Source organism: Carassius gibelio, chromosome A15, assembly GCF_023724105.1.
Source record: "Carassius gibelio isolate Cgi1373 ecotype wild population from Czech Republic chromosome A15, carGib1.2-hapl.c, whole genome shotgun sequence".
Lineage (NCBI taxonomy): Eukaryota > Metazoa > Chordata > Actinopteri > Cypriniformes > Cyprinidae > Carassius > Carassius gibelio.
This window is the reverse complement of record NC_068385.1, coordinates 22683394-22694734: the sequence shown is the minus strand read 5'-3', so window position 1 is coordinate 22694734 and position 11341 is coordinate 22683394. Positions and strand designations below refer to the sequence as shown.

The window sequence follows — 11341 nt, the reverse complement described above, 5'->3', positions numbered from 1 at the left end:
CTTGTATAGTATTTGTTCATATAACCTCTTCCTCTTTTTTTTAAATATAAGAACATAAAAATGGAAAGGAAAGTATACAACTTACTGACAGGCTGATCATTTAGCATGAAATGATCATGTATTCCCTGCAATGCCATTGTGAAGAATTCTAACTTCTTCTTTTTTTTTTTTTTTTATCAGTTCTGAGTCAGCTATTCTGATTCTGTCAGCAGATCATGTTTGCTTAAGACAGCACCAGGTAAAATACAGAAACAGTATGCGTCATAACTCAGACAAAGTGAAAACGGAGCACAATTTTAGCATTTTGCTTTTGTATACACTTTTTGTGAGGTGGTGAAATTAAACATCTAAAATCCTTTGAGTTAAGTAAAGGACATTTATATACAATAAATCCCCTCACACAAAGTTGTTGAGGGGTTTACTTTTCAAAGGGAATGGAGGTGTGGCCTCTGGTTTAATTTGGATGTTAATATTTAATTACCGCTCCTGCTGTGAGAGTGGAAAACACAGCTTCCATTTGGAGATGCTTGAGAAAAATGGTTAAAAAAGGATGCACACACATAAAGAAAGACAGGTGTTAGACATGTTTTTCTAATCCAGGTCCCTTCTAGGTTAGCTGGTTGATTAGTGAACAGGTGCAGCGGACATGCTCTGAATGCATCATGGGAAATGAGGGGAATTTCATGCATCTTAATGAATATGACAGCAATTTGCCACTTGAACTTCCTGCTGCCGGCTGTGTTACATCGTAAGGAAAAAGGAAAAACAATGAGGTGCAAATAACAAAGACAATTTCTCAATGCCGTTGGCTGTGGGTTTAGATAGATAGATAGAATTCTTATTGTTGCTATCCATGTCATGGCTTTATAGTAGCTGAAGTAGTTTGATATCAAACAAACTCATCAACTTTTGTTGTTACATTTTTTTTAGTTCACATGGCTAACAGTGAACTGTACATTATGAAATGCTAAGGCATCAATATAGCATGAGAGCATTTGCATGTATTTCTGGCATCAGGATAGAAGAATCACTGCAGGGCAGATGCTGCAGACTGCAATGAGAAACTACATAAGGGATGGCATGTATCGAGTGACTGAACTCTTAGGAAGCTTCCTTTGTATCTATAGTGGGCCAGATCTCTGTCAAACATTTTCAGAATCAGAATCAGAATCAGAATCAGCTTTATTGCCAGGTATATTTACACATACGAGGAATTTGTTTTCGTGACAGAAGCTCCGCAGTACAACAGAATGACAGCGACAGAACATAAAACACATAATAAAAGAATAAAAAATACAAATATGTAGACAGTGAATGACAATATACAAATGACAATTGTAGGCAGGTATATTACAAAGTGAAGTTATGTATGTACATATATATTGTGTGCAAAATTTAAGTGTATACTAAGTATGTGTGTTAGATAAATAAAGTGTGTGTATATAAATATAAAGTGTAGTGTGTTCGCCATTATTATCAGCTGTTCATAAGATGGATTGCCTGAGGGAAGAAACTGGTCCTGTGTCTGGTCGTTCTAGTGCTCAGTGCTCTGTAGCGTCGACCAGATGGCAACAGTTCAAAGAGGGAGTGTGCTGGATGTAAGGGGTCCAGAGTGATTTTGACAGCCCTTTTTCTCACTCTGGATAAGTACAGTTCTTGAATAGATGGGAGAGTTGAACCGATGATTCGCTCAGCAGTCCGGACTACTCTCTGTAGTCTTCTGAGGTCAGATTTAGAAGCTGAGCTGAACCAGACAGTTACTGAAGTGCAGAGGATGGATTCTATGATGGTGGAGTAGAACTGTTTCAGCAGCTCCTGTGGCAGGTTAAACTTCCTCAGCTGGCGGAGAAAGTACAACCTCTGCTGGGCCTTTTTTACGATGGAGTCAATGTGAATGTCCCACTTCAGGTCCTGAGAGATGGTGGTTCCCAGGAACCTGAATGACTCCACTGCAGTCACAGTGCTGTTCATGATGGTGAGTGGATGCAAAAAGAAAATGTACAGAATATATAAACTAAAATTTGTATTAAAATAGGCTGCTCTTATTATATGCTAATGTACTTTTGAGTTATTGCACACATCATATATTAAGTTTACAGTTTCATCATTTTGTCGTCGTTCTAAAAGCACTGTATTATGTGTAAGTGCATAAAAAAACCTTAAAACTTAAATACTTGCACTTCAGCATGTTTATGCAGTTTTCATTTCAAATATGTCTTTATGCATCAATTATTGCAATCCAAGTACAATGATGAATTTAACCCATAATAAACTCAACATTACCATTCATACTGCTGTTTTTAATTATATTTTTAATATGTAATGCACATTGCATGTTTTACACCGGTATAGCATAATTTACAAAGTGGATGAAATTAAGCTTTTCTTCAGTCTGTAGATAGACCCAACAACTTTTGTCTTTGGCCATTGTTAACATCTTCTAAAAGCTGTTTGCTGAAAGCTAATATGTTAAAAATATATAGTTCTGTTTCTTGGATCTTGATAGGCAGAGTAGCATTCCAAGAGTGCTGATAACAATCCAGCAGCACTGGGACATTTCACTGTTTGTATTATTCTGCTTGTCAAGTAAAGTCAAGTCACCTTTATTTATCTAGCACTTTATGCAATACAGATTGTTTCAAAGCAATTTAACAGTGTTAAACAAGAAAAATGTGTGCTGGTAATGCAAGAGGTTAAAGTCAGTTCATAGTTTATTCACTAGCCGTGTTTCCACTATCGAGCTAGGACCGGGCGTGCTAGTGCGTGCCAGGGCCAGTTGTGTTTCCACTGTCACTTCCGGGGCTTGATCGTGCCTCGTCGGGGCTTCCTCGGGGCCAACGGCCAGGTTTTTTCGGCCCGACGAAATCCTTGGGCCAAAGCGGGCCAGCTGGGGCTAGAGGAGGAGTTATGAACAAAGGCGGAGTTTCTCCGTGTCTGGAGAGCGTCAGCGCGGATCATTTCAGAAAGATAACAGCTTTAACACGGGTATTAAAGACTTTTAAAAATCAGTTGAGTTCAAAACTCACTCTTAGTCAGCAGCAAGTGTTTGAAATAACTTGATCCAATGTGGATTATTACCACTAAACAAGGCAGAAATATTTATAAGCGATGTAAAAGACTATGCACGCTAAACATAAACATCACCACGGTAAATGCAACCACTTGGAGAATTCAGACATCAGCTTCTTATTCTCTATAACAACTGTGTATTTATTAAGTAAGTTAACATTTTATCTGTCGTCTGGTTTCAAGAGTTTAGCTCCACGTTGCGTATCATCAAAATACAATAATGATTTTTGTTCGTGTGCTTTTATAAAAATAGAGAGTCTGCGCTGTGGATCATAACAGAAAGATAACAGCTAACACCAGCATTAAACACTTTTTTTTTAAAATACGTCAAGCTCAAAACTCACTTTCAGTCAGCAGCGAGTGTTTGAAATAACTTGATCCAATGTGGATTAGAATCACCATACAAGGCAAAAATATTTATAAGCGATGTAAAAGACTATGCACGCTGGGCATTAACATTAAACATGGTAAATATAACCGCTTGAAGAAATCAGACGTCAGCTTCTTATTCTCCATCACAATCGTGTATTTATTTAGTAGGCTAACTTATATTATCTGTCACAAGCCTCATCTCGAGAGTTTAGCTCCACGTAGCCTATCATAAAAATATAATAATGTTTTTGTTCGGGAGCCTTTATAAAAAATAAAGATATTATCATTCATTCTTATAATGTGACGTATAGTGACTACATATAAACAGAAAAAGACTCGACTGAATAAGCAGGCTATTTTCATAAGCGTTAAAAATAAATAAATAAAATAGAAAGTGTATTTATGTGTGATTAATTTTGAGTCTTGATAAATTAAATCAATATGATCAATGTATCACGTATTCTATAGTTAAAACATCTTTGTTTTTGAATTTGAATATATAACAAAGCATGCAAACAAACGGACGCTTTTATCATTGTTCGTTTGTGATCGCACATGTTCCAGTGACTTATTTCTTAGTTTTCTGATAACTTCTCTTTGATGGTGAAATAATGAGGTTGCATGACGTTGTTCTGAGAGGCGTGTGAAGGGCGTGTTTTAGTGACGTGCAGCGGTGCTTCAAGCTCCACTGTGGAAACCCTCCGCTACTCTGGCCTCGGTGCTACTGGCCCGGGGCTATGAGCCCCACCCGGCCCGCTTTAAGCCCTGGCTCGCACTGGCCCGACAGTGGAAATGCGGCTACTGATGTCATCATCTAGCTCAGTTCAGTTCTCTTCAAATAGTGTCTGTGCAGTCAAGTCAACAATGCTGCTAGAAATTGTGTACCCAACTAAGCAAGCCAAAGGGCAAAGTGACAAGGAACCAAAACTCCATCCGTGACAGAAATGGAGAAGAAAAACCTTGGTAGAAACCAGGCTCAGTGAAAGAGGGGGGCTAGATGAAACCTGCATGGTGTGGTTTAATTCCAGGCTGTAATGCATGTCAGATTGAGCAGAGAACTCGTCAGGTTCTCGTGGTCTTGTGCTGATGGCTGACGAGGTTTTACCGGAGGATCTGTCTCTAGGGTTTGTCTAGTTGACATGGTCTCCGCTGACATTCAGGGCTGTAGAAGTCGTCTCTAGTTGCTGATCCATCATCTGGACTGTATACGGACTGGATGCAGGTTACTGCAGTGACCATCTGGTCTGGATATGGACTGGATTTGGGTGGATACAGTGACCACAGAATTAGAATAAAACAAACTAATGTGAGCACATACCATTCTTGTTACGATGTAACAAGTACATTGGGTGTTTTTATGGGCAGTGTTCCCGGTTCTGGTTGACCTAATTAATGCAGCTTAACAATCTTAAATCTTAAATGGTTCTGCATTATAGTGTAAAGTAAAAGTAAAAGTAATAGTGTGTTATGTGTATGCCAGGTTGAAGAGATGGGTCTATAATCTAGATTTAAATTGACAGAGTGTGTCTGCCTCCCGAACAATGCTAGGTAGATTTGTCCAGAGTTTGGGTGCTGAATAGGAAAAGGATCTGCTGCCTGCAGATATTCTAGGTATTATCAAATTCCCAGAATTTTGAGAATGCAGCGGACATGTAGAACTATAATGCCATAAGATCTTGCTCAGTTACTGAGGAGCTAAACCATTCAGGGCTTTATGAGTAATTAGCAAGATTTTAAAATATATACAGTTTTTAATGGGGAGCCAGTGTTGACACAACTCGGCTAATAGGGGCATACTTCCTGTTTCTAGTAAGAAATCTATCTGCTGAATTTTGGGCCAGCTGCAGTTTGTTTATTAAGCGCACAGAGCAACCACCTGTCGCATATCTTTTCCTCCCGCTCTCCACCAGAGATCACCTTTTCACCCTGTACTCCATTTCAAATAACCCTCTGCCCTAGAAATTATTATGAACACACATTCATTCCCATTAGGAGGATTAAGTTGCACAGACACACACACACACACACTTGGCTGAATATTGTTGTTCTGTAGCTACATTCCTAGCCTTTCTGTGTCTCTGTTTTTTTTTTGGTTCCTTAGTTTTGCCTTGCCTGTGTTTTACTCTGTACCGTTTCCCTGGTTTGCGATCATTTGATGCCTGAGATCCCAGATCATCGCTTGTTGTTTGGATTACTCTTTTGTATGCCCTAGCCTAGGACATAGTTGTTAGCTGGTGTTTTGGCCCTGCCTGTCTTGACTACGCTCTCTAATAAAGCTTGCATTTGGATCCCCTACTCCATTTTCATGCTGTCACGCAATAAAGCATTACAATTATCTTAGGGTGCTTATATGAGCCACGCGTCCTTGCCAAGATTTCTATATTGCCTAAAACATCCAAAGTAGTTTGACCAATAACATGCAGGTATGGTACATAATCAACCAGTCGTGGTGTGTGAGAAGGTGAGATCTACAGAGAACGATCAAAGCAATGCAAATACATGTACATGTTAGGTGTTTGTTCGTTCACTCAACTTGAAGCTTCGCAGCACACCGATCATTGTATGACACCAAGAGAGTGATTTTAATGCATAAGGAGCCATCTGCTCTGCTCTCTATAGCTCTTATGAATGTCATACAATGATAGATCTGCACAGCAAAAACAGCCAAAATCTGGGTTATTTTAGGCAATATAAAAATCCTGGCAAGGATGCGTCCTGGGAAAATGGCTCATATGGTCACCCTAAATTATCTAAACTTGCATTTATTAATGCTTAAATTAATGTTTCTTCATATGACAATAAGAGCATAGGTTGCAATTTAAATATACTTTTAAGATGGAAAAATGCAGTTTTAAAAAGGCTAGAAACATTGACATTCAAAGGAAGGGTTGCTATGAAATAGAACACCTAGGTTCCTTAATTTAAATTAAATTTATGCATTTAGCAGACGCTTTTATCCACAGTGCTAGGACAGTACAGTATCATCAGCTGAGTTGCGCTGAGTATCATCAGCATAACAGTGAAAGATAATACCATGTTTCCTGATGATATCTCCAAAGGGATTCATATAAAGCTTGAAAAGCAATGGTCCAAGTACTGAGAATTGTGGTATTATGTGCAGAACCTGATTTTACCAAGTGAGACATTTTCCTGGGACAACATCTTTGTTGACCCTCGAACAACATTGTGATTAACCAATCAGATTTGAAGAACAAGTTTATAGATTTTGTGAAGTTTACGCTTACAATCACTGTTAGGTGCTTGTACATCAGTGTCACTCATCCATAATTTCCTCTGATTTTAAAGATCACACATGGTTAAGGTTAGGTTTAGGTGTAGGGATATGGTCAAGACTAAATTTTTTGAGTAAAATGTTGTTCCAGGGTCAACAAAATATATTGACCTAGGAACACATCTAACTCCACAATGTCAGGACATGCAGTATCACATACTGCACTTGTGAACGATATGATACTATTTCATTCATTGATGCAAATTGATTACTATCAGATATGTATGATTTGAGCTATGCCAATGCAACTCCACTAATGTCAACTTAATTTTTTAGTCCAGTGGTTCCCATCCTTTTTTAACTCGCGGCCCACACAACCACACACATATGTTTACATGGCCCACTGCAAAAAAATGAACTGACCCTGCTATTGTTGGGTTAATAAACTAGATTGTTAATAAGCTTTACCGATTTACCGGTCAATCTACGTTCCTACTCTCACCTATGGTCATGAGCTGTGGGTCATGACCGAAAGGACAAGATCCCGGATACAGGCGGCCGAAATGAGCTTTCTCCGTCGGGTGGCTGGGCGCTCCCTTAGAGATAGGGTGAGAAGCTCGGTCACTCGGGAGGAGCTCAGAGTAGAGCAGTTGCTCCTCCACATCGAGAGGAGCCAGCTGAGGTGGCTCGGGCATCTATTTCGGATGCCTCCTGGACGCCTTCCCAGGGAGGTGTTCCAGGTACGTCTCACCGGGAGGAGGCCCCGGGGAAGACCTAGGACACGCTGGAGGGACTATGTCTCCCGGCTGGCCTGGGAACGCCTCGGGGTCCCCCCGGAAGAGCTGGAGGAAGTGGCTAGGGAGAGGGAAGTCTGGGCGTCTCTGCTTAGACTGTTGCCCCCGCGACCCGGCCCCGGATAAGCGGAAGATGATGGATGGATGATGGATGGATGGATGTTAAAAAGCTTATTGTTAACTGTATTTACTAGGGCGGTAAAAAAAAAAAAAAAACGATCGCGATTTCTTTGACCAATTTTGCGATTTCAGTTTTCAAATTTCTAGACTTTTGGCAAAAAAATAAAATATAAATTTGTTATATATTATCTAGGTTCACAAGTAGGCCTACTCCGTTTGCAGTGCATATATAGTATATGTACGCAGTGCAGAAGCAGATAATTGTATATATAGATTTAGATAATGGATTGTTTTTTGTTAACAGCATTTATTCTGTTTCAAGTTTTTGGTAAAGTGTATAATGTGTATTAGTGTCAAATTTTTTATTGTATAATAACATCATGTTAATTAGCCTTCTTGTTGAATAATAGTCTTTCTTCAGCATTAGGATAATTGAATAATTTAGGTACTTCATAAGCTCATCTATTATTTATCTATAACAAAATTAATTATTGCACCTTTTCCTGGAAAATATGTTCCTATTGAGAACATTTGTCTGCCGTTACCTCAGGGAATGACCTCCTACAGTTGACGTTCTGGATGTAGGTGCTGTTCTTGTTGCTAGGGAGAATGAAGGATGAGTGTACTTTCTCACTGAACGGAGAACTGTCAGTGTGTTTACAATTGTGTATGAAAGAATGTCATGATCTGGATAAAATATTACACTAAATCCCATTTTAATTAAGGATTAAAATATGTATTATGCCATGGAGTCTTTTTATCCGTGAAATCATTTTAAGACATCCTGTTGTCATTTATGTGAAGAAAATGTCAGTGTTTGCACTTATCCATTGGAATTATCTGATAAGCAATGTTTATGTAGATTTTTCACGGAATTGTGCAATTCAAGTGCAAAAGGAATGCATACTTAAACATTAAACATGAAAGTTCTTAATGTTTTAGGATTTTTTATTTTATTTTACATTTTTCACAATTAGCACCACAACCATTTTCAAGTGAGCTAATAATTAGAAAGTTTTTCTGAGAACCAAATTTGAAGCTTATACTGCATTCTTCAGGATTATGTAAATTAAAATAGCTTAATTAACAGTCAATTACATCAACCAAATTATCACACACTATTCACTGACCATCAGACTATAAATTGCCCCTAATTTCCCCTTTAAGGGAAACATAAATAGATTCTGCACAAACGAGAGGCTTTGTGTATATCAAAACTTACTGTCACCAAATATTTTTATGGGTATAAAATAAGAATATTGAATATTGAACACATCTGATTATATCTAGATTATTTCTTATTTGTATTTCTGTTACAGGTTTTATATCAAGACTTTTCTAAATGTGTTGTTGTTTACCCACCTCGAAGACAACCCCTGATGTAATCTACTTAAAATCAGTATCTCAACTTATAGTGTGAAAGATGCCAATACTTAATTTAGCTTTAAATTTGAAATGGGAGAGAGCTCCAGATCTCAAGGGAGGATCAACAAGACTCTACATGAAAGCTTGAGAACACATCAGGAAACATGAGTGTGAATGATAAATACAACAGACCCTTCGGGACCAGCATTGAAGATGGCTTTAAGGAAATCAGGAACAACAACCACTATGCTGAAGATTCCCTGGATGGTGATGGCAATGCTAATGAAATCCAAAGAGGACATGGAGGAACAAGTTTCGAGGTAATTGAAACGCTGTCCTCTGTGGTATCTCACACTGAAGAACGGGTGATTATCCAGGGCACAGATTCCCTGTGTGATAACCCAGAGTTGGCTGAGTTTGAGATGCTGGAAAGTAAGGAACTAAAGAATGACGAAGAGAACAGTATTCCTGAAGGTGACATGAAGAGGGCTATATCCACAAATATGATACAGACTGAGGCAAAGTCTCTGAAGAATAGCAAAATGTTCTTCCAATTTATTTCAAATAAGCAAGAGTCTACTGCTTGTCCTCAGTCCACTAACAAAGTAATGGTGACCAGCATAGCCAGGACTGAGTTTAGCTCTGAAAATGATGTTTTTGTCTCTTGCCTTTCCACAATGTCTAGTCTTGGAGGAAGTCTTGCTAGTGCCCTGGACCACGCCGGTCGAACCCAAAGCCCTGATTCATGGCATGCTCTCTCAGGGGCATACCAAACTCTCTCTGAGGACCTTACCCTTGCCTCACAGTCCGGTTTAACTATTTCGGATAAAAGCCAGAACTCTGTACATACTGAGGGCATGCATCATCAGCAAGGAAAAAGTACAAGACACATCAGTGTTGATCTCAATCCTAACCCCACCCCCTTGCCTGAGGCACCCCTTTTAGAAGCACAAGATAACCAACCAGCTACAGACTTTGTACCATATGACAGCTCAGGTCAACTGACAAATTGCATGAGTGAATGTAAAGGATCAAGAAAGTCCCTAATGAATCAGGAATTACCAGTCAGTACAATCTAGGAGAACCTGGAATTCATGTAAAAGAGTACCGTGGAACAGAAGTCAAGGCTTCAAATTTGAAAACAATATCAACTGAGAACAAACCTTGTCAACCTCTTGTCTCAGACATCACACACTCTGCTGCACATAACAGATGGTTCTCACATGATTCCACTGGTGATATAAATAATAAACTCAAATCCCAAAATGATGAATCTCCTATAATTGCTCTTAAAACCTCAAAAATAACCTTAAAGGATACACCTGTGCACTCTGGTGGTTTGAAACACCAACCTTACAAGAAGCAAGCTTCTTTTGAAAAGACCCGAAGTTCTAGTGCATCGAGTTTGGAAAGGCGAAGACCTTGGGGTAGCCCGTCTCGCCCTGAGACCCCTCCATCCCCTAAAACCATCCGTTTACCTTGGAAACAGCCACCTTCATCACCAGCCAAGCCTATTAGCACAAGAGAAGCAAGTCAGGAACGTAATGAAACCTTACAGAGGGGAACCACTGGTTTGAGTCAACCAAGTAAAAGTTTTCTAAGTAGTAGTAGCAGTCTCCCAAAACCTGCCACTCCTCAGCAACCCACTAAAGCAGAATGTGAATCTAAGAAGTCTTCTTCACCTCAAAAGCCCAAAAATGTTCGACAAAAAATCATAACATATGTCCGCAAAAGCCCTCAAGTGAAACCAATGTCTGAAGTTTCCTATGAAGTATCGACGCTACCGCCAAGACTTTACAGTAGCTCACCAACCTCAAAAGATTCCAAGGCTGAGGGGTCCAGAGGTTCACCTGTGCTGAGCTCCTCTAATATCCTTTATGAAAAGTATCGTCAGGAAGTACAGAGGTCAGGGTACTACTCCCCTCCAGGACTGAAAGCATCTGGGATCAGGCCACTGAGCCACACTGTTCCTCATAAACTGGTGGGCAAATCAGAAAGTTTCCACGGGGAACTGCCAGATCAATATGTACAGGTGGGACTTGTGTAGTAGACATGCTTAGTTGCTAACATAGCACTACTGAACTCTATATGAATGTGTTGTTCTTGTGACAGCATGAGCAGTAAGCATAATTCATTAATTCTCTCAACTGCTTTTTAAATTTGTGGAAGTAAAGACATCAATCGATGCTGCTTATGGTTTCAGGGTGGTAGAGTGGTTCGGCTAAATACCCATGATGCTGCTGCTGCTGTTTTTCGCTTTACCAGAGCCTTAAAGCCTCAGCTGGGCCTTAGAGCTGTTACCAGACACCCTGCTACTAAGAACAGGATGGTGTTAGCAGGTCAAAGGTCAGCGTCACCCTTCAGTTATATGGGTCCAGCTGTTCAGGAA

The 11341-nt window shown here is 39.6% G+C and overlaps 1 protein-coding gene across 1 annotated transcript in view; it reads left to right on the top strand.

Moving 5' to 3' along the window:
* The first annotated feature begins 9014 nt into the window (after nucleotides 1-9014).
* Nucleotides 9015-11341, top strand: part of LOC128028894 (microtubule-associated tumor suppressor candidate 2-like) — a 41615-nt gene continuing 39288 nt past the window's right edge. Inside the window, 2 exon segments of the mRNA XM_052616213.1 lie at nucleotides 9015-9975; nucleotides 9978-10949. Of these exon segments, the coding sequence (XP_052472173.1) occupies nucleotides 9117-9975; nucleotides 9978-10949 (1831 nt within the window). The 5' untranslated portion in view covers nucleotides 9015-9116.